The sequence below is a fragment of the Aquarana catesbeiana genome, linkage group LG04 (genome assembly GCF_042186555.1).
Source record: "Aquarana catesbeiana isolate 2022-GZ linkage group LG04, ASM4218655v1, whole genome shotgun sequence".
Classification (NCBI taxonomy): Eukaryota; Metazoa; Chordata; class Amphibia; order Anura; family Ranidae; genus Aquarana; species Aquarana catesbeiana.
The window spans coordinates 367806156-367830466 of NC_133327.1; the positions used below are offsets into that span (position 1 = coordinate 367806156).

The 24311-nt window shown below is 44.7% G+C and overlaps 1 protein-coding gene across 2 annotated transcripts in view; it reads left to right on the forward strand.

The window, feature by feature from the left end:
• The first annotated feature begins 2052 nt into the window (after positions 1-2052).
• Positions 2053-24311, forward strand: part of FOXO3 (forkhead box O3) — a 118581-nt gene continuing 96322 nt past the window's right edge. The window contains exon 1 of one of the 2 annotated variants that reach the window (XM_073627043.1): positions 2053-3106. In XM_073627043.1, coding sequence (XP_073483144.1) covers positions 2585-3106 — 522 coding nt within the window. In that variant the 5' untranslated portion in view covers positions 2053-2584. The remainder of the gene's footprint in view (positions 3107-24311) is intronic. The other variant, XM_073627042.1, reaches the window with a different exon arrangement.

Below are 24311 nucleotides of genomic sequence, written 5' to 3' on the forward strand. Positions count from 1 at the left end.
GAGGTGGTCGGGTCATAGTGCGATGAGGTGGTCGGGTCATATGTCATAATGCAATGTGGTTGGGTCATAGTGCAATGAGGTGGTGGGGTCATAGGTCATAGTGCGATGAGGTGGTCGGGTCATAGGTCATAGTGCGATGAGGAGGTTGGCTAATAGGTCATAGTGCAATGTGGTCGGGTCATAGTGCAATGAGGTGGTCGGGTCATAGGTCATAGTGCAATGAGGTGGTCGGGTCATAGGTCATAGTGTGATGAGGTGGTCGGGTCATAGGTCATAGTGTGATGAGGTGGTCGGGTCATAGGTCATAGTGCAATGAGGTGGTCGGGTCATAGGTCATAGTGCAATGAGGTGGTCGGGTCATAGGTCATAGTGCAATGAGGTGGTCGGGTCATAGGTCATAGTGCAATGAGGTGGACGGGTCATAGGTCATAGTGCGATGAGGTGGTCAGGTCATAGGGCATAGTGCGATGAGGAGGTTGGCTAATAGGTCATAGTGCAATGTGGTTGGGTAATAGGTCATAGTGCAATATGGTTGGGTCATAGTGCAATGAGGTGGTCAGGTCATAGTGCGATGAGGTGGTTGGGTCATAGGTCATAGTGCGCTGAGGTGGTCGGGTCATAGGTCATAGTGCACTGAGGTGGTCGGGTCATAGGTCATAGTGCACTGAGGTGGTCGGGTCATAGGTCCTAGTGCACTGAGGTGGTCGGGTCATAGGTCCTAGTGCAATGAGGTGGTCGGGTCATAGGTCCTAGTGCAATGAGGTGGTCGGGTCATAGTGCGATGAGGTGGTCGGGTCATATGTCATAATGCAATGTGGTTGGGTCATAGTGCAATGAGGTGGTGGGGTCATAGGTCATAGTGCGATGAGGTGGTCGGGTCATAGGTCATAGTGCGATGAGGAGGTTGGCTAATAGGTCATAGTGCAATGTGGTCGGGTCATAGTGCAATGAGGTGGTCGGGTCATAGGTCATAGTGCAATGAGGTGGTTGGGTCATAGGTCATAGTGCACTGAGGTGGTCGGGTCATAGGTCATAGTGCACTGAGGTGGTCGGGTCATAGGTCATAGTGCACTGAGGTGGTCGGGTCATAGGTCCTAGTGCAATGAGGTGGTCGGGTCATAGGTCCTAGTGCAATGAGGTGGTCGGGTCATAGTGCGATGAGGTGGTCGGGTCATATGTCATAATGCAATGTGGTTGGGTCATAGTGCAATGAGGTGGTGGGGTCATAGGTCATAGTGCGATGAGGTGGTCGGGTCATAGGTCATAGTGCGATGAGGAGGTTGGCTAATAGGTCATAGTGCAATGTGGTCGGGTCATAGTGCAATGAGGTGGTCGGGTCATAGGTCATAGTGCAATGAGGTGGTCGGGTCATAGGTCATAGTGTGATGAGGTGGTCGGGTCATAGGTCATAGTGTGATGAGGTGGTCGGGTCATAGGTCATAGTGCAATGAGGTGGTCGGGTCATAGGTCATAGTGCAATGAGGTGGTCGGGTCATAGGTCATAGTGCAATGAGGTGGTCGGGTCATAGGTCATAGTGCAATGAGGTGGACGGGTCATAGGTCATAGTGCGATGAGGTGGTCAGGTCATAGTGCGATGAGGTGGTCAGGTCATAGTGCGATGAAGTGGTCGGGTAACTTCTGCTTGGGCACAAAAAAATGATAGCTGGTCTCCTCAGAGACACACCTGATAGAGGTGTCCCTTCCCTGTGTGTATACAATGGGGGTTATTTACGAAAGGCAAATCCACTTTGCACTACAAATGCACTTGGAAGTGCAGTGGCTGTAGATTTGAGGGGGACATTCAAGGAAAATAAAAAACAGCATTTTTGCTTCTACATGATTGGATGATGAAATCAGCAGAACTTCCCCTCATATTTACAGCGACTGCACTTTCAAGTGTACTTGTAGTGCAAAGTAGGTTTTCCTTTCGTAAATAACCCCCATTGTGTTTCTCGTGTATGACTGTGAGGTAGTGAGGCACACGGGAGTGGAATGCGGCAGTGAAGGAGTGCGCCGTGCACCCTCCCCTCGCAGACTCCTCCCAGTGGGCGGTCCCGGGTGCCGTTAGGTTGTGTGCACCCTGCGTGTGCCTCTTAGTAGTGCTCCTGTGTGGTTGTTAGGAGGAGGAGGAGGAATGTGGAAGTGAGCGGTGCTGTGCAGAGGGTGACAGGCTGAACATCTCTCCGGACTGTCAGTACACATTGTACTCAGAGAGGAGCCGAGCTGTAGGCGCTGCACGCTCCCCGCAGCCCCAGTGAGTGGCGGTGTGAAGGAAGAGACCTGGATGAGGTGTGGGGGGGATTGTCAAGATGGCAGCAGCGGGAGCACGGAGGTTATGCGCTTAGTGGATGACAACACAGCCGATGTGGAGGAGGCCGGGCTCCCTGATGGGGGGTGTTCGCAGCACGTGAAGTGAAGTTATCGTGGAGTGCGATCGGGGAGGAATTGGATGTGTAGAGCCCGCGATCGCGGGACAAAGAGTCTCGTCCGTCCTCCATCCTCCAGCGGGACCATGGCGGAGCCCGTCTAGAGCCCCGCACCCACTTTGGATGTACGCTCCCTGACAGCTCCCATCATCGCAGCATGGCCGAAGCTTTACCCCCTGACTCCCCCTCCAGGAACGTGGAGATCGACCCGGACTTTGAGCCCCAGAGCCGACCCCGATCGTGCACATGGCCCCTGCAGAGACCCGACTCCCAAGGCAGCCCGGCCAAGCCCGGTGTAGCCGGGGACACGTCCATCCCGGAGGAGGAGGACGATGAGGAGGAAGTGGCGGTTCCGGCGGCCGGGGACAGGGGCACTCTGCTGCTGGTGAGCGGCCCCGGAGGAGGGGAGGTGGGGGCGATGACCGTCCTGGCCGCTCCGGTCGGTGGGGTGGTGGAGGCGGTGCAGAGTGCACTGGGATCGGTGAGCGGAGGGCAGCAGAGGAAGTGCTCATCCCGGAGGAATGCCTGGGGGAATATGTCCTATGCCGATCTCATCACCAGAGCCATAGACAGCTCCCCGGATAAGAGGCTCACCCTCTCCCAGATCTATGACTGGATGGTCCGATCCGTGCCCTACTTCAAGGACAAGGGCGACAGTAACAGCTCTGCCGGCTGGAAGGTGAGAACACTGACTTTTCCTCCCCTGTCACTTTCATTCTGGATAGGTCACTTTACTTCCGGTCCTGGAGACAACCGGAAGTGCCTTCACTTTTTCTACCTTATAACCCCTCCCCCCTGTCACTTTCATTCAGGAGAGGTCACTTCCGGTCCTAGAGATAACCGGAAGTACCTTCACTTTTCCTACCTTGTAACCCCTCCCCTGTCACTTTCATTCAGGTGAGTTACCTTTACTTCCAGTGTCTTGCCGAGAAAGTTCCCCCAGCGGATAAGGACCCTCCTGTACTGTGCAGGCGCAGCGCTTGCGCAATACTAATGACTAAGGAGCCGCCGAAAAATAGCCGAAGCTGAAAACCTTCAGTTAGCTGTACACGGCACCTGAGTCCAGGTTCAAACCCCACCATCCAAGTGGACCTAGAGTTGGAATAAAAAAGTGCTGAGTGAAGCGAGGCCGTGCCCGAAGCGTGGCGAGCGGCCCTGTTACAGGCGCCGTGTACAGCTGATTTACAACTATTCGGCTATTTCCGCCACCTCGTACTGTGCAAACGTTGCGCCTGCACAGTACAAGGGGGTCCTTATCCGCAGAGGGGAACTTTCTCAGCAGAACACCGGTCCTGGAGACAACCAGAAGTATCTTCACCTTTCCGACATTGTAACCCCTCCCCCTGTCACTTTTATTCAGGATACTTCAGTTTACTTCTGGTCCTGGAGACAACCGGAAGTAATTGCTCCAGGTTGAAAGCAGACCCCCCCCCCCAAGGCCACATTAACACTTCACGTCTCCTAAACGCATGAAAAAAAAAACGCACAGGGAACGCACGTTTTGCTGCACATTTTTGGAAAACGGCTGACGCACGTTGAACAAAAAGTGCTCGGAAATGTGCAGGAGCTTCTTTGGCACATTGGGCAGCTCATACACATAAGAGGGGGTAAAAAACGCAAGCAGGAGCAAGCGTTCCTGCCATGCGAAGTGTGAATGAGGCCTAAAGCTGCCCATACCCTACTCCCTGATCTTGACCCCCCCCTCTCCCAGCCACTTTCGAAGTGGATGGGGGGGTGGGATCCTCCACACTAAGTCAGCAGGACACGCACGACTGATCAGCACTGCAGCCTATTGGCTGCATGCGCTCATCGAACTGAAGTTTTCCAACAAGCCCGACTGTTTAAAGTCGAGCAATAGATTGACTTCACAGCAACAGAAAATGCAGGTTGAAATTTGTCCATTTCCTGCTGAAGCGGTCCTATTTTGATCCATGTTTGGCCAGCTTAGGGCCGATGCACACTTGTGCGACTTTGGACACTAAAGTCATACGAAAAGTTGCAGCCCATGTATTTCAATGGAACTTGAAGGTTCCCGCATGAAAGCGGTCCAAGTGGCCAATTGGCTTCTGAATTGCATTCTGAAGCAGAGGGAGGGGTAAACCCCCTACCGCCCCCCCCCCCCCCCCCAAGCTTACAGTTTTTACCTGTGCACCCAAGAAACAATCCCAAGGGGTTGCACGGCTGGCCATAGAGGTTCCCAGAGACCAGATTGTCTCTGATCGCCTCTATGGTCTTGGAGGACTGGATGACTTCTGGTCTAGGGCGGAAGTAAACCTTTATTATTATTATTATTATTATTATGTTTTTTTGGGGTTTTTTTTTTTTTTTTGTTCTTTTGCTTTTAAAGGTAGAGGAGAGATTTGGGGTCTTTTTCATCCCAGATCTCTCCATAAAGAGGACCTGTTGTCCTTATTTTTATTACAAGGGATTTTTACATTCCTTGTAATAGGAATAAAATAAATTAAAGGGACAGTGTAAAAATATTGAAAGCGCCCCATCCCTCCATGGTCGCATGCAGAAGCGAATGCATATGTAAGTCCCGCACCCGTATGTAAACGTTCACGGCACACATGAGGTATCGTTGCGACTGTCAGAACGAGAGCAATAATTTTAGTGCTAGACCTCCTCTGTAACTCTAAACTGGTAAACTGTAGATATTTTTAAAGCGTCGCCTATGAAGATTTGTACATTTTGAAATCTTAATTGTGCCTTTCCACGAGTGTGCGCAATTTCCTAGTGTGATATGCTGGATATACTCGACCTAACACCCTCTTTTTATATTTCCCAAAAATTGGGTTATGTATTGTTTGTTTATTTTGTATTCATGTGTTTGGGGGTTCTAAGTAATTTTCTAGCAAAAAATACAGATTTAAAGGGGTTGTAAAGGTTCGTGTGCATTAAGGTGGAAAAAAAACCTGTCAGTGACTGCCCCCCCCCCGTTTTACTTACCTGAACCCTCAAACTTGTCCCACGGGGCCGCGCCATCTCTCTGCCCAGGGTTTTTGGCTGTTGATTGGATAGCTTGATAGCAGCGCAGCCATTGGCTCCCGCTGCTGTCAATAAAATCCAATGGGGCGGGGCTGAGTTCTGCGTCTATGGGCGCCAAATACTGGACTCGGGAGTGTGTCTGCAAGGTAACTCCCCTGGGAGAGATCTTCTCTCAGAGGGTTATCTGATGCGGGGAGGAGCTGAGGGACCCCAGAAGAGGTGGATCGGGGCCACTCTGTGCAAAACGAGTTGCACAGTAGAGATAAGTATGACATGTTTTTGTTATTTAAAAAAAAAAAACCTTTAGGCCCCTTTTACACTTGTGCTACTCCAAAGTCGTGCGATTTTGCTGCAATTTCACGGCTGCGATTTTGACAACACAGTTATACGACTGTGGATCCGACTTTGCCCCACGACTTGCAGTACGACTTCAGTGAGCAGAGACGCGACTTTGATTACCAAATAATTAGGGGGAACTCCATGCCAGAGGGAAGAAGACGACAGAGAAAACTGGGCAAAAGCTAGTAAAAGAGCTAGAAGAAGATAGCGGAGGAGCCCGGCAGAGGGCACCGGAGAGCGGAAAAGTCGGAAGAGACCCCCGAAGTTGGAAGAAGACCCCTGGAGCTGCCTAATAAATTACTTTAAAAACCTGTCTAGTGTGTTTTTTTTTTTTTTTAATTGACACTTTTTTCCCCCAGGTAAATGGGTAGGGGTATGATGTACCCCATACTCATTCACATAGGGCGGGGGGCCGGGATCTAGGGGCCCCTTATTAAAGGGGCTCCCAGGTTCTGATAAGTCCCCCGCCCGCAGACCCCGACAACCAACGGCCAGAGTTGTCGGGAAGGGGACCTTGTCCTCATCAACATGGGGGCATGGTGCTTTGGGGGGGGCCCAAAGCACCCGCCCCCCATGTTTAGGGCATTCAGCCTGGTACGGTGCGGGGGGGGGGGGGGGGCGCTCGTTCATCCCCACCCCCTTTCCCGACTGGCCAGGCTGGTGCTCTGATAAGGGTCTGGTATGGATTTTGGGGGTGGGGACCGTTTTTTCATCTTGGGGGTCCCCTTAAAATCCATACCAGACCGAAGGGCCCGGTATGCCCATGAAGGGGGAACCCATGCCGTTTTTTTCTTAATAAAAAAATAATACGGAATTTGACTTTGATCCGACTTCAGAAAAAAAGTAGTGCAGGAACTACTTTGAAGTCGGCACGACTTAAAGTCGTGCCAATATGAATGGTAGTCATTGAAAATCATGGAGAATGACTTGTCATGCGATTTTTGCAGTCCAAAATCGTGGGACAAGTCGTATAAGTGAGAAAGGGGTCTTAGTGTCTCTTTAAACTTGTAAACAAAAAGTGCCAGAAAAGGCTGGTCAGCAAGTGGTTAATGTTATCAATGCAACAGTTAAAGCCAAAGTCACAATGGAAATCGAATGACTTTGGATTCGCACAAGTTATACGTGCGTTTTAGGTGCGGCCCACTACAAAGTTCTGCCTTCGTCAAAAGGCACATCTATAGACTTCGGTGGTAACACATCTAAAACCCACCACACAGGGGTGAACCTGCCCCAAGGCCTGGTTCGCACCTGTGCACTACGGTCCATTTAACATGGTATCCTATGGGATGCGTTCATATCTATGCTTTTTTTTTTTTTTTTTTTTTTCAGCCTCTGTGTTTTTGCAAAGGTCAGGGACTTTTTTTAAAGGCAAAACTTTCTTTCTGATGTCATCGAAGCTGACTGTTTCTTCTGGGTTCTTGGTGACATGCTGACAGGTCTGTCTTCCTCCAGACTGATGCCTCCTGGGATATGTGATGGGGATTTTACAGGAGGCTGCTGGAACGGGGTACATGTCATTTTTGCCTGGGTGGGAATGAAGGTGGGGGTTTGGCCATAGCTTAAAAAAAAAAAAAAGTAAACAAAACTCAGTTTTTAGGATTGGTGAGAGGGCTGAAAAGATGCGAACTGCCTCTCGGGAGTGAAGGTTTGCTTTTAACCACTTGAAGACCAAGCTTTTTCTGGCACTGTGTTTACAAGTTTAAAAGTGTTTTTTGCTAGAAAATTGCTTATAACCCCCAACCATTATATATTATAGAGACCCTAGGGAATAAAATGGCGACTGTTGCAATTTTTTTATGTCACACGGTATTTGTGCAGCAGTTTTTCAAATGCAATTTTTGGGGGAAAAAAAACAATTTTCATGAATTTTAAAAAATGCAATATATACCTGAATTTTTTTTTGAGTAATATGAAAGATGTTATGCCGAGTAAATCGATACCTAGAGTGTCATGCTTTAAAATTGAGCAAGCTCGTGGAATGGCGACAAACCCCGGTACTTAAAAAATCTCCATAAGTAATGCTTTAAACAGGTTAACAGTTTAGCGTTACAGAGGAGGTCTATCGCTAGAATTATTGCTCTCGCGCTAACATTAGCGGCGATACCTCGCATGTGTGGCGCAGACACAGTTTACATAATGTGTGCGTGACTTGCATATGTGTTCGCTTCTGCATGTGAGCACGGAGAGATAGGGGCGCTTTAATTTCTTTAAAAAAAAATTTGGATCACGTTTATTCCTATTACAGGGAATGTAAACATCCCTTGTAAAAGAAATAGGGATGACAGGACAAAAAGACCCCAAGTCTCTTCTTTTAACTTTTTTTTTTTTTTTTTTCTTTTTTAAAGCAAGAGATCAAAAAAAAACAGAAAATTACTTACTTCCACCCTGGACCAGAAGTGATGTCATGACGTCACTCCGGTCTTCCAAGGCCAAAGAGGCGATCAAAGACAAACTAGTCTTTTATCGCCTCTGTGACCAGCCAGCCGCACCTTTTGGGCCGTTTCTCAGGTGAGCTGGAGGAAACGGTAAGCCGGATTGACACCAGTGAGTGGCGGGAGGGGAATGCTTTCAAGAGAGCCAGCTGCCAGCTACAAATAAACAATGCCAGGGTTATGGCTGATATTTTAGCCATAATCCCGGTAAACGCTGGCAACCCCCCCCCAACGTGTATGTGTGTGTGTATGTATATGTGTGTGTGTGTGTGTGTGTGTGTGTGTGTGTGTGTGTGTATATATATGTATATATATATGTATGTATGTATATATATATATATATATATATATATATATATATATATATATATATATATATATATTACAGTTAACAAGTGGTTAATGTATTTACGGTAGTTATAAATAGTATACTCCTGTTTTCTTTACTATATTTCCATATGCTCACTGGCCCTGCCTATGCTCTGCTTCCTGCACTGCCATATATTTTTTTTTTTTTTTTTTAATTTTTTTAAATGGCAGACCACCCCCTGTAGCTTGGCTGCACAGGATCCTGTAAATGAAAGTGATTTGTATTTCTGGGTAGGGGGTGCCTACCCGCCCCAGCTGTGCTGTCATTCGCTATAGCACTTAATTAATTGTGGCCGGAACACACTGGCTCAACGAATGATAGTGCTGTGTTTGGGTATACAACACTGAGCTCTCTACGGGCAACAGCAATGTGCCATTTCTTCTTCCTTTTTTTTTTTTTTTCTTGCAAAAAAAGCACATCGCTTAGTAAAGCACACTGTAAACAATGTTGGGCACAAAGTTAACCTTTTGATTGCCCACAAATGTTAACCCCTTCCCTTCCAGTGTCATTAGTACAGTGGCGGCGTATATTAGGAGCACTGTGTTGGTGTCACTGGAGATGTCAGTGACAGTCTGTCCCCCCAACGTCAGTGTTAGATTGTCCACCGCACTATTGCAGCCCAGTTAGAAGTCGCTGATCACCGCTATTACCACCAAGAGAAAGCTGTGTGTGTGTGAAAGGGTTGGGTACAGTGTTGCATGACTGCGCAAATACCAGTTAAAGTAGCGCGGTGCTGAATAGCAAAAATTACCTGGTCATAAAGAGGGTAAAGTCTTCTGGGGCTCAAGTGGTTAAAAGTAATCAGCGGCTGACTTATTCCTGTTTCTCTGTGCTGGCACACCAATGACATTTGTGCCAGATCTCTGGAGGATAAAACAAGCCTTTTCCCCTGGAGGTTTGGCAAAATCTTGGAAGATTTCAGTTTATAAACAAGATCTCCTTGGGTAATGGTGATGTAACTTTCCTGCGGGACTGCTGTGAGACCGTGGCTACGTCGCCAGTGCCTACTGACTGCCAGCAATCTATAAAATGAAAAGCTGACCGCACACTGATCAAAATTGGGACCCGACAGATTTTACTCAGTGTGTGGGCTTCCCCACTCAACAGAGTTGATTGTTTAATCAGCTCCTGTCAAAGGGACATGCTAGATCAGCAGCTGCATCCATTGGTCAGTGTATTCTGACAGCAGACAGTGCCACTCTCAGAAAACAATGCCCCAGCGGGAGGGATTCCTTCATCCACCTCGTTTGTGTGGATGGAGGAATTAATTAATTTATTAAATTAATAAAATTTGTATATGTCCAGCTTAAGGCTCTGTTCTCACTAGTGCCACGTGAAGTCACATGACAGGTCAAATCCATGTATTTCAAAGGCCACTGTTCTAATTGCTGCAACTCCAAAAAAAGGTACCTACACTACTTTGCTGCGACATGAGCTCCTCAGAGTTTAATACATAGCATGAAAGTCATTCTGGAAATCGTGTGACTTTGGAGTTGCACTAGTGAGAATGGAGCCTAAGTTTACAAATCTTTAATTTTATATGTGACTTAAGCAGACCATGCACTAGTAGCATTTCAAACGAACATTCATACAAACTTCCTCATTAGTACATTTGATGACATGATGACTGTCACTTGAAAGTACTTCATAAATGTTTGATTTTAGAACGAATAGACTTTCTGAAATGAAAACCACTTTAAGCCCAGGTTCACACTGAGCCGCAGGAATGAAGCCATGCCAGTTCAGCTGGACCCACATGTCGGTCCCGATTTTTAGACATCTGTTCAGGTTTCTGCACAGATGTCAATGTAAATCACAGCCCAAAATCACAAAAAGTAGTACAGAAACGACTTTTTGAAATCGGTGCAGTGCCGCAGATGCGGGTGTCGCAACGATTAGGACGGTGCCATTGACGGCAATTGTCACCAATTTGACATGTCAAATCACAGGTCAAAACGCTCCAGTGTGAACCAGGGCTCAGAGCCGGTTCACACTAGGACGACTTGTCGGGCGACTTAGCCGCCTGACAAGTAGCGTCCCGTTCTGTACAATGGAACCGTTCTAATCGGAGCGACGCAAGTCGCTCCGACTTAGAAAAAGGTTCCTGTACTACTTTGGGGGCGACTTGAGACGACTTGCATTGACTTCTATATAGAAGTCGTTTTGCAAGCCGCCGCTGCAGTCGTGTTCAAGTCGTCTGAGGCAGTCGCGCTGCAAGTCGTGCTGCCTCAGTGTGAACCGACTCTCACTGTTAGAAACTTGTTTGTTGCAAAATAAAGTTTTCCATTTAACTCCTTTTTCGTCACAGCTGGTGAAAATGAGCGTAGATTTGACCCCACTAATGCTAGCCATGCACCAGTTGAAAAATCATTCGAACACATTTTCGGACGCACGGTTGTGAGAGCAAACCATATTGCCATCTTGTAATCACAGAATTTCAGAAGATAAATTGTTCAATTGGACATAAAGGAATCTGTTTCTCGTTTTGTATGCACAATACCAACAGTTCAATTTTTAACGGGCAAGGAACACATTAACCTTTCAATGTATCTCCTGGTTCAGCAGAATTTTCCAACCTGTTCCTTTTTGATTACATTTTTTATTTATTTAATTTTTTTTGCTCAAAAAACATGACAACCGTTTTTTGATTTGTGTTTAATAACTCAACACAAGGTGAGGAAAAAGATGAGTGTGTAGATTCAATGGCTGTGTAAGTATATTCTGGTAGACACAGGCATGTCTGGACTTGTGCCCTGAACATGACTGTATGTAACCATGGTCCATATCAAATGGAAGGTCTACTTTTTTGCAAGCCCCCTGTCACCCCTAGCACAAATCAATTAAAAACAAAAACAAAAAACTTTTGTAAATAGATTACCTTGGAAAATGACATTGCCCCTGGCGTAGGACACCTCTTGGTGACACGGGTGACATTACTGTGTGTCATTGCTGCTTCCTAGGATGACTGGGTACTCAAACTCCCATTAGTATGCACCCTTGGAATGGGTTGAAGTGTATCCTCACAGGATTGTGAGTTCTCAGCTCTGCAAAAAGACATAATGGGTACATCCTCTGTGCCTCCCGGAAGTGTCACAGACCAGGGCTGGTTTTAAGGATTTCTATTTTTTTTTTTTTTTATTTCTGGTCATGTGTTTGTTTACAAATGGCTTTCCGTTCATATTTTGGAGAAGGGGATCAGTCTGCTTTTCCTTTTTGCTGTTTCAAAAGAAAGTCAAGTCCAAACAGAGGAAGGAAATAATGTACAAAAATTCTTGTACGACAGGCTTTTTTTTTTTTCTGATTATGCGCAATCTTTCGTTTTCAGATTTTTTGTGTGTGAAAAGTTAAACCATACACATTAAACTAAACTTGTTCATTCTGTTCACATAGGAGAAAAATTTTCGAAATTATTGTTTGCAAATTCTGATTTGGATGTCGACAGTTGTGCACATACTATATGAAAATCGAACGATTGTGTCTCATACAGAATTTTTATTTTTTCTCAATGTACGTATATACAGTTTTAGGGTCACCATACACAGCTTACAATCTGACTACAATCCTCTCTTAGGTCCTCATATTACTTCGCTTTGGTAAACCTATCTAAGATATCCAATCAGTTTTTACTTAGTCAGACCATCCCTTGCTCTACATAGTTGTTGGTAGATCTAAAAGATTGTACAGCCAGATTGTATAGTGTAAAGACAGCTTAAAGCCTAGTACACACTGCTAGTTTTTATTTCATTCAACCCAGCGGGTTGAGCAAAAAAAAAAAAACTGACCGCTCTGGTCCGAGTCGCTGTTCTATTGTGTTCACTCCGGTCAGCGCTCTCAGCCAATGGCTGAGCGGGAGCCGGTCGGCAGACCTTTTTCTGTCATGCCCCTTCGACAGAAGCTGGCCGAATGGCTGGCTTCTGTTGGAGCGGCTGCCATATAAACTGGTATATGGGTGGCCGGGAATAAATTGGCTTCTCTGTCTGTTTACACCCAACTACCTCTTATCCACTCCGCCTAAACGGCAGAGAACGGAGTGCTCTTCCGTGTGTGTGTCCTCCCTGCAAGGACCTGAAAAATGCCTCCAGTGTGGAAGGGGTCTAAGGGAAAGCGGCATGTGCAGCCGGTTCCCTACTGCACATACACGGTGTGCTTTGTGAATGGCACCGACTGCAGGGGAAGGAGGAGGAGGACACTTTAAGCTCCATCAGGTTTTTTTAAAAAAAAAATTCAAAAACTTCTTTTTTTTATTTTAATAAAATGCTTTTGGAGTAAAAATCTATTTTAAGATACATTTAGTGTATTCAGCATGAAATGGGGCTCAGTTGTGTAGCTTGTAGATGATGTACATTTTGGTAAACTCATTCAATGAATCCAAGCTCTGCAAGCTGAGATGACATGCACTGCATTGATGCTTTCACACAATTTCACATTAACTGTGAGATAAACCAAACGTACAGGAATATTCATTTATCCCATTGTTTTGCAAATCTATGTACACTACAAACTGTATGATTGAATCGGTTCTGATATCGCTGTTTTACTAACCTGACTGCAAATTATTCTAAATAGAATCTTTAATAATTGCAAACAAAATTTAAGGTTTCCTAACCACCAGCAAGAATAAGTCCTTACATTTGAAGAGCACCTGTCAATTCCAATCCATCATGGCAGCGCCCGTTAATGCCACGTCCCTCACCTTGTTGTGTCACTGCCACATCATCAGTCGTCCCATTAAAGTGAATGGGACTGTCGGTTAGTCAATCAAATCCACCCTGAGCTCCATAGACTATTAAAATCACATTCACAGCTGTCAAGCACAATTTGCACTCCAGATTTGCACTCAAAACTGCATGAAAATTGCACCGCGTCCTGTGTGAACCTTGGCTAAAGCAGATATTGTGTGTGTTTGTTAGTCCTGAGCATTTCTGCTTTAGCCAATGGAAAGCTAGTTGCTATGAGAGGCAAGAGATCATGTAAAAATGCACCCTCTTCTTTCAGGTGCGTCCTATAAAATCTATACTTTAATAACCAACAATGCGTGAATGTGCCCCAAAGAAGCTCCTGTACTTTTTCAAGCAAAATGATCCTTGGGTGTGAACAGGCTCCATAGAATACTATCGCAAATCTCGTGTCAGACATTGAAGCATCTTAGGAAAGCGCTTCAAAACGCTCAGGTGTGAACTGAGCTTTATAGTGCAGAGAAAACGGTGCTAAGTGCATTGTTGTAACAAACCAGCCAATTTGCTTCATGTTCATGTCCCTTCAGTAAGCCAAAGCCTGATTGGCTGCCAGAGATTGCTGCACTTAGTGCACTTTGTCCTCCCTTATTAAATAAGCCTGTTAGTTTAATCTGTGGGCAGAAATGGATAACGCGGCTCTAACAAGGCAAACACAAACAGAGCAATTCTAACAAATTTTGGGATGATTTACAAACGTTTGAGTAAGGAAAGGCATGACGATGTGTTTTATTTTTTTTCCCTTCTGTTAGTGCAGGATAGAAAGCCGTCACTGAAATCTGCCCCATTGGTAGATGCAATCAATACAGTGCATGCTGTACAAATTATAACGTACAGTCTTGACAGGATTTAGCGGAGAGGCGAGTTTTCTTCATTATACAGAATATAGTGACAGATTGAAAGATGGCTGAAACTTCTAACATCTAAAATACACCAATGTAAGATCACACTGCGTTTGTAGAGCTGTCAGCTGTCACTGACCCTGAGTCAACCACATACTGAATGACAAACACCCAAAATAGCTTTTTGACCATCACGATACAATTGCAGCAAGCGATTCATTAACATGACCAATCACTTTCCATTTCTCCAGAAGACGGCTTACCCTGATAGGCTGCTCCAGCACTAATCCAGTCAGTTGTGAGGCATAGAATGTGTATACATAAGCTAGTACGCTGTGTGTGTGAAAGCACGGCTGTTCTAAAGGATGAGGGCCCCCACCCTAAGACTTATTAACCTCCACGCTTCAGTACATTTTAAAATGTTTTTAAATGAACAGCTTTTAAATACCACCGGTATGGTCCATGTTTGTTTTTTGTGTTTTTAACTAAAAAATGATTGTCTAATAGATTTTCATTTTGTAGTAAATAATTTGAAAGCTAGTAAAGAGATTAATGGAACTGGCCAGAGGAACTCGCAGCAGGGGCATGTTATCTTGAGAGGTCCAACATATGCCTATAATGTACAAGAGGATGGAAAACTGTTTGTGGGCTCGTGTCTGTATGTGCGCGCACTTCTCTTGAGACTTGCATTGGTACTGTGATTTAAGAATGCTTATTTGTTTAAGCACTTTCAGGCCAGGCATTTTTCTGGCATTTGTAAAAAAAAACAAAAAACAAAAACATACATACACTCACTGTCTCACTTGGGTTGCACGTTCTGATAGAGCACCTGCAGCCCCAGACCATGACAGTCCCACCACCATGCTTGACTTTAGACAAGACACACTTGTCTTTGTATTCCTCACCTGGTTGCCGCCACACACGCTTGACACCATCTGAAGCAAATAAGTTTATCTTGGTCTCATCAGACCACAGGACATGGTTCCAGTAATCCATGTTCTTAGTCTGCTTGTCTTCAGCAAACTGTTTGAGGGCTTTCTTGTGCATCATCTTTAGATGAGGTTTCTTCTGGGACGATAGCCATGCAGATCAATTTGATGCAGTGTATAGTCTGAGCACTGACAGGCTGACCCCCCCCCACCCCTTCAAGCTCTGCAGCAATGCTGGCAGCACCCACGTGTCTATTTCCCAAAGACAGCCTCTGGATATGACGCTGAGCATGTGCACTCAACTTCTTTGGTCGACCATGGCGAGGCCTGTTCTGAGTGGAACCTGTCCTGTTAAACCGCTGTATGGTCTTGGCCACCACACTGCAGCTCAGTTTTAGGGTCTTGGCAACCTTCTTATAGCCTAGGCCAGTGATGGCAAACCTTGGCACCCCAGATGTGTTGGAACTACATTTCCCATGATGCTCATGCACTCTGCAGCTTAGCTGAGCATCATGGGAAATGTAATTCCAAATCATCAGGAGTGCCAAGGTTTGATATCACTGGCCCATGCTATCTTTATGTAGAGCAACAAGATCCTCAAGGTTCTGTGCAATGTTAATCTTCCAGTGACCAGTATGAGCGAGTGATAACACCAAATTTATCACACCTGCTCCCCCATTCACACCTGAGACCTTGTAACACTAACAAGTCACATGACATCGGGGAGGGAAAATGGTTAAATGGGGCCAATTTGGACATTTTCACTTAGGGATGTACTCACTTTTGTTGCCAGCAGTTTAGATATTAATGACTGTGTGTAGACTTATTTTGATGGGAAAGCAAATTTACAGTTATACAAGCGTACACTCACTACTTTACATTGTAGCAAAATGTCATTTCTTCAGTGTTGTCACATGAAAAGATAGAATAAAATATTTACAAACATGTGAGGGTGGTGTATTCACTTTTGTGAGAGTGTGTATGTATAATATATATTATTTTCTTAGCGGAGACCCTAGAGAGTAAAATGGCAGTTGTTGCAATATTTTATGTCCCACTGTATTTGCGCAGCGGTCTTTCAAATTTAATTCCTTAGGAAAAAATACTTTCATGAATAAAAAAGAAAAAAAAAAAACAAAACCGTAAAGTTAGTAATTTTTGTTGTATATTGTGAAAGAAGATGTTACGCCAAGTAAATACTGTAGATGCCTAACTTGTCATGCTTTAAAATTGTGCATGCTCGTAGAATGGCGACAAACTACGATACTTAAAATTCTCCATAGGCGACACTTAAAAAATGTTTAGAGTTAGAGGAGGTCTTGCGCTAAAATTATTGCTGTCGCTCTAACAATCGCAGCAATGCCTTGCATGTGAAGTTTGAGCACAGTTTACATATGCGTGCGCGACTTGCTCATGCATTTGCTTCTGCGAGCGAGCTCAGAGGGATGGGGCGCTTCTAAATTTTTGGGGGTTTTTTTTTGTTTTGTTTTATTTTTACACTGTCACTTTAAGATTTATTTTAATCACTCTTATTCCTATTACAGGGAATGTAAACATCCCCTGTAATAGAAATAAGTATGTCAGGTCCTCTTTGAGAGATTTGGGGTTAAAAAGTCCCCAAATCTCTCATTTTGCCTTTTAAAAGAAAAAAAAAAAGTCTCCCATCGATCTGCCTGAGGCCGGAAGTGATGTCTGAGGTCGCTCCAGTCATCCAAGGGCATAGAGCTGAGTGGGGGCTATCTTGCCCTCACTCGGCTTCCTGCCTAGCCATCAGCTGCATCAGATCGATTCTGAGCTTAAAGACGACTCCGGTAGGCTCGGAATTGACCAGGAGGCGCGGGGGATTACCTCTCCCGCTGCCTATAAAAGTGATCTTGCGGCGAATCCGCCACTGGGACCACTTTTATCTGAAAGCCGGCCGCCTTACTGAAAACAAATTACCAAGGTTAGGCAGCTAACTGCTGCCATAACCCCGGTATTAAATGTCAAAATAATGATGTACATTTTACGGTCAGTGTATAGCAAGTGTTGTGCTAAACAAAAATATAAATGTAAAACAATGGGGATTATTTAGGAAAGGTAAATCTACTTTGCACTACAAGTGCACTTGGAAGTGCAGTCACTCTAAATCTAAGGGGTATATCTGAAATGAGTGGAAGCTCTGCTGATTTTATCATCCAATCATGTGCAAGCTAAAATGCTGTTTATTTTCCTTGCTTGTCCCCCTCAGATCTACAGTGACTGCACTTCCAAGTGCACTTTCAGTGCAAAGTGAATTTTCCTTTAGTAAATAACCCCCATTGAGTCCATGTGTCTTCCTTTCAACTGACATCAGTGTAGTGCCTTCACTTTTATAAAAAGTGCACGAATGATTGTTCATTCAATTCCTCCACCTTGTGATAACCACCACCACCATAATAAGGGATGTACTCTTACCAGAGCGTGTTGACCACCTATTACAGGGGGGGGTTCCCCAGATCCTCTATGGCCTGCCTTACTATTCATGCTCCAGGTGAGTGTAAAATAACATTTCAGTGCTAGGGGAAATCTAGTTTTGTTTCTGCCTCCCATGTGATTGGCAGTGGATGGATTCTATAGTGGCTAGGAAATTTCCCTGCTGCTTTCAACTACAATGAAGACCGACCTGATGGGGGAACTAGTCTTTTTCAGTGTACCCACCAGGGTCCATCTACTGTCAGTTTTTGATTTGAATCATTGTTTGTTGGGATGCAAAACTGGAGTAACTTCAAAACACCAAGAAATTTATACCCACACAGACACAATCCATAATACCTCTAGCCTGTCTGTACACCACTTTTGTCCTAATTACCTTCAGTTGCATTTTCTATGAACTAGCGGTGAATGTTGAATCTTTTGCAGCCATAGCAATCCATTGTATAAATGTGCAATACATGGGCAGAATAGCTGCATCCTGGGTATTCCTGAAAACGTAGGGTTGATTTACTAAGACTGGAGTGTAACGGATTCCCGCTTCGGTGCTTTCATCAGTACACTGCCTCCTCCAATCTGGACTTTCAGATATTACAGCCCATATATTGTAAAGAAGAACCAGACAAGACTAGCTCAGTTACACAGCTTGAACATGAACCGTTTATTGAAACACATGTAACAGATATCCACTCAGGGACAATGTCTCCTCTCTTGGATTCAGGGTGGGGTAAAATGTCCAATCAGCAATAAAGCGCACACACAGGTATTCGAACAATAAATATATATATATATATATATATATATATATATATATATAAAATTACGCACATTACACACAACACATTCCAGTGTGGTTGTACAATGAGTCTGATTAGTACAGATCAGACTGGTGTTCTCGGCCACCCTGTGCCCCGGATGGACACAGGGTGAGTTACACATATGAGGTGCATGGGGAGCTGAAACAAAGGTTTCCCAACCTCCCCAAGGGATTCTGGGTTCCACGGGTCCCTCGCCCAAAGCGACTCCTGTCACATGGAGAATACAAATTCTGGTGCAGCTCTTCCGGTGTGGTTGTGTTTTGTTTTGCCTTGTCTTGTTCAAGACAAAAAAAAAGTAGAAGCTGATTGGCTACCATGCACAGCTGTACCAGATTTTGCACTCTCCAGTTTTAGTAAATCAACCCCATAGGTAGGGCTCAGCACCACTTGGTACAGTGTTGAGCCCTGTCCAGCTGCAGCATGTTTCAGCCTGTAAGAATTTGCTAGGCTGGAGTCAGCGGGACTGGACCCTGCACCCGCACCTCCTGGGGGGACTTCAACACTGGGAATGAAGGCACAGTAGCTAGACACCCCATGTGCAAGGGGTTTTGAAACCCTGGTTGTTGTCAGTGAAGTTTGTTTCTGTGATTACCCCTAGTTACAAGGCCTCATGTACGGGGACTCTTGGCAGCTCCTTCTTGAGCTGAGGTGTATTTGGTGAAAAGTGCCGTGTGTGCATGTGAGGGTAGACGCCAATGAAGAAGCCGTCTGCGTTTACCCGAGCATAGCTGCGTACAGCCATTCACTTGTATTGGATGCTGTACACAGCATATGTGGCTCCCTGGGTGCAGGAATGCATTGGGGAGGGAGGGACTTTACACCTCAGGACACCAGACATGCTAATTGTCTGCGTACTTGAGGTTTGACACCACTTCCTGCTGTACATGCATCTGTCTTGGTGTGAACTCTGTGCACAGGATGTTTTGCAACATTAAAGACATATGCAGTATTCTACATATTGATTAGGCAGGCCTTGAACACATGACCTGTGACCTTCTTCTTCAGGATTTTTGCAGGTATTTGATTAGATACACAATCTCTGTAGTTAGCTGGAGACATGTACAGTAGCATGAATATGGTGTGTGTGGGGTGTTTTCCCCCCTGCCTGTTACTGAACAGGCCACAGACAGCCTAAAGGTATGAAAACAACATTTTAAGTTTATGTGAATGTTTTTTGTGTGGATAAATAAAAGAACACGTATCTCACTTTTCAGACGGCAACAGAAGTCTGGCCGTCTATGAACTGTTTTTGGGCTGGTGTGCAATTTTTATTACTAGAGGCGTATCGTCTGGGCTTAAACTTCATGTGACATCAAAGTGTTGTGCTGTCCATATTTCAAATGGATTGTGTTTGGAAAGAAGGCAAAGACATTGTTGTGTTCTGGTCCAACAGAAAAGTAAACAATCCTTCACACAGTCTTTTTTTGACTGTTCTACAAATTTGGAAGAGCTCTGTCCTTCTTTTTTTTTTTTTTTTTTTTTTTTTTTTTTTTTTAGTAATATTTAGTCATCTCTTGGATCCAAAGTCTAACCATTACACTGGTGTTAGTGGCCAACCTGTATTAGTAATGTTCTCAGTAATAATGTGGTGATGAGCAGCTATTTTGGCCGCCACTTGCATTTAATTCTCTTCGGAATGCCTTGAGAACCCAGAAATGTGTAGCCAAACGATAAAAGGTCTAAGTCAAAGCAATTTGGAGCTAAAGTTGCAGTTTAGTAAAGCTAAAGTGCTTTATAAATGGAGGACGGGCAATCAAATGAAAGATCCGACTCCTCCATTCATGGCGCCCTTTTCTTTTCCAATTTTTACTAAATATTGCAAAGGAAATACAGAAGCCAACATTGGAACATATGGCAAAAAGTGTGCTCCGGAAATATGGGGTTCTAAAAATTCACACAACTGCACCACCCTTCATAGAGCTCTTTTTAGTGCAGCAAGGAATGGTACAGCGGCTTGTATTAGCCCATACAACATTGGAATAGTGTGTGTGTGTGTGTGTGTGTGTGTGTGTGTGTGTGTGTGTGTGTGGCACAGAACTAAAGGTTTAAATGAAGAGAGCAGCCCCAGTACAAACAACACCTCTCATTCAATGTAAGTACTGTCCCTTGTGCTGAATGGGGGGAAAGAGACTAAACCTAAAGCAGAGCTCCACCCAAATGGGGAAGCTTCACTTGTCTGCCTCTTAAACCCCCACCACCACACTACCACGGGTACCACATTTGAAACCTTGTGGAGGGGAACAGGTACCAGGTTTTTAAAATGTACCCGTTGAGTTCAGCATGGCGAACTCAGCCAGAAGTTTGGGCATCGCTGCAGGCGGGCCATTGAGAGAGAGCAGCGTGATTCCCGCATGCACAGTAGGAAAACGGCTGTGAAACCACAAGACTTTACTGCCGGTTTCCCTTACCCAAGATGGTGGCGCCAGCACCCAAGCATCTACTTGGGTGAGGACACTGTGGGATCCCTGGACCGGTAAGTGCCCTAATAGTCAAAGTCAGCAGCTACAGTATTTGTAGGTGCTGACTTTAATTTTTTTGGTTGGGGGTGGGCTGGAACTCTGCTTTTAAATTTTTTTAGGTTTGCTGAACAAGTTGTGTCAACACATTGGGCAATCCACTTCGCCTACATTCACACTAGCCCCCTGCATTTGGTTTATGTAAGCAAAGGTAAAATTACCTGGGGAATATAAACAAATGTTATGATTGCCAGCTCAAGTTCTCCTGGGTCTATGTCCTCATGCCCGTGGGCAGTGTAAAAACTAGCATTTCAGTGCCCAGGAGGCATGGTTGCAGCTTGTAGCCTGCTGATAGCAGTTTGTTGAAATCCATGCCAGGCTGAGATACAGTGACTGCATGCAGGGCTGTATGGTTATAGATGTGTACCCCTAATGCTGACGTTTTGCATTTGTGGCATATGGCCTTGTATGTGTACACTGCTCAGAACAGAATACAGCCGCTATAGATTTTAGCCTGTCGCTGTCAATGACTGGCTGCTGTTAGCAGGTGGTAAACTGCACTCATGCCTCTGACACCTAAAAAATATACCAAGTTTTTAGGCTGTATGGGTCAAACTGGTGCTGTGCATGAGGCTTAATATACTTTTACATGCTCCCTTGGACGCACAGAAATGTGAACTCCTGTAAACCTATTGCACCTAAACACTTGTGAACTGGAGAATGCAAAATCTGGTGCAGCTTCTAACTTCAGCGTGTTCAATTAAGCTTTGACCAAAAAAAATCTGGAAGCTGATTAGTTTAAGTAAATCAACCCTGCAGTTTAAATTCTTCAATTTAAATTTGTTCAATGCATTAAAGTCTGTAAAGACCAGTATGCTATTGCCAGTGTGAATGGGGCTGTAGTGTTTACCTTTTAGCACTGGAGAAGGCAGCAGAGGAAACTGTACAGCTGGAACACACTGCTTAAGAATTTCCTAGTCATTAGCTGATTGTCTTTAGGACACTTCATTCCTGAGAAATGCCATTCATGGCTGATGGCCCCTTTTTCTCACTTTTTTTTATGTACTGAACAACTTTCCAATTGTAAAAACAAAAACGAGCACAATCCTAAAAAATAATAAATAAAAAGACAGCTGTCTTAAGGCAAACCTATACCGTCTCCTTTGAGACTTGCTGCTTCAAAACATCTGTCTGGAAGAGGCACAGTTTTGGGATTCATAGTAACTCAACAAGTGGCACGATACATGAGTAACCTAAAGCTGCAATACGTTTGTGGGAGAAAGATGTCATGGGGGTAATATAATGGCAAAAGCAGCTGGATGCTTAGTACTTCACATACAGAGCATGCAAATGGATACGGCGAAATGTTGGTTCAATTCCAAGGTGCTTTGCATCATCCAGTCATACTGAAAGTGTGGCTTCGTGCTACAGCAGTATGATTACAAACATTAGTTTAACATTAGTTCAACGTGTCTGTTATATAACATGGAAAAACTGAATATCCCGCGATATCACAGTACTGCAGACTAGGGGTCGCCCGATTTTATCAGAGTGGCCGATTATTGGGGGGCCGATATTTTAATTTTTTTTTTTCAAATAATCAGTATCTGTCAAACTTGCCGATTATTGGTCAGACCTCCTCACACGGCGCTTGCTGCAGTCTCTGCCAATCTGTCAGCGGTGCGGCAGGCAACGGAGATGACAATCTCTCACTGCCCTCTTCGCAGCACCCCTGTCTGCACGTACAGCAGGGCTGTGAAGGCTGCTCTTGAAAGAGCTGCGGGCAAGCAGAAATAGTTACATCATCTCTCACCATCCACCTGCATGCAGAAGTTTACCTGCTCGGATGCCGCTGGGGAGAGGCTGCCAAAAATGAGTGTAAGTAGTGACCAGCTGCATGTGGGTGGCAGGTGATGGTGACAAGCTGCATATTGGTGAAGGTGACAAGGTGCATATGGGTGGCAAAGTGACACACATCTGGGTGGTAGGTGACCACCCAGATGCAGCGTATCACTTGCCACTGTCACCTGCCACCCAGATGCAGCATGACAGTGGCAAGTGACATGCTGCAACTGGTGGCAGGTCATGGTGATGTACAGAATATCAGCACCTATTATGGGCTATCAGCCTGAAAGGCGGTACGAAAATCCGTATCGGCTCTGAAAAAAACATTGGTTGAGCCCCCTCCCCTTTATTTAGCATAATATGTATCTGTTAAAATGTACATGTGATTTATTAGCATTGTTTATATCCTTCTGCTCAAACATAAACCTATGAAACATTAATACGCATACACATGAGTGCATATGAGGATAGCAGTAGCAGAATATGTCAATAAGTGCAGCTTCATTATGCCTTCTGTGTTTATCATCACCACAGTTTTAATGATTAATGCAGCCTATAGCACTAGTCTTCACTGATCTCGGCAAGGTCACACCAGTAAAGGTGAGTATTCTCAGATGTGTATGGTATTTTGTGTGTGCATTAATACGCACTTTTAACCACTGCTGCAGCAAAGCGGTTACGAGACGGGCAAGTGTCCAGGGAGGAGAACACAGGACGAGGTGATTCATGGCTGGTATTCACTATGAGCCCCCTGCTTTCATTCCAGGAGCCCCGGAAGATGTAATAGTTGCACCTACATTAGGCGTTGTGTATATTTATTTATCCTCCTTGTAATATAAAACTAATGTGTAGGTCTGAAAACATAAGCCAAAGATGGGTAAAGATAAATATACTATTAAACACGCACTGATTTGTGATGGATTTAATTCAAAAGTAACATTTCAAATCACAAACTGGCATAGTTTATCACAAAAAGACTTTCTTTTCAAATTTACAGCAGCTGTCAACTACTAATTAGAATGATTCCCACACTGCAAAAGTAAATTCTATGGGTAGTCTGATAATACATAGAGCCCATCTCTGGGCAAAATGTGACCCTAACCTCAGCCGCACCCCAAACCCATACTGCATGATTTATTTTTCATACCCCCCTGTAAAGTAAGATATACTCGCTGACGTCACGCTTCTGGATCCTACACAGGCAGTGATATGGTCATGCATGGATGTAATTGGCCTCATGTAAACAGAAGAGCAGAGAAGACTCCAAACCAGAGTGTCAAGTGACTGTGGCTTTAGATAAGTGAAAAGGGCATTTTCAGTAGAAGCAAAAGTAGTATTTGCCAAATAGCGATGATACTTGGTGGTTCAGCTATTAGGCAACATAAATCCACTAGCAATGTAGTACATGCACTGCTCAGATGGGGGCGTATGTGCCTCTTGCATAGCTAAATATTTTACCTTCTATAATCTGATAGGGCAGAGCCACTGCTGTACCTCTATAACAGTCCGCTCACTTGTCCCATATGCAAAAACATTCATTTTAAAGTAATTGTAAAGGGTTTTTTTTTTGTTTTTTTTCTAAAATCACAAACGGGTTATAATTACTAGCTCTGTGCAATGCTTTTGCACAGAGCATTCCTGATTCTCCTCTTTTGGGGTCCCCAGCCAATGGTCTTGGCTC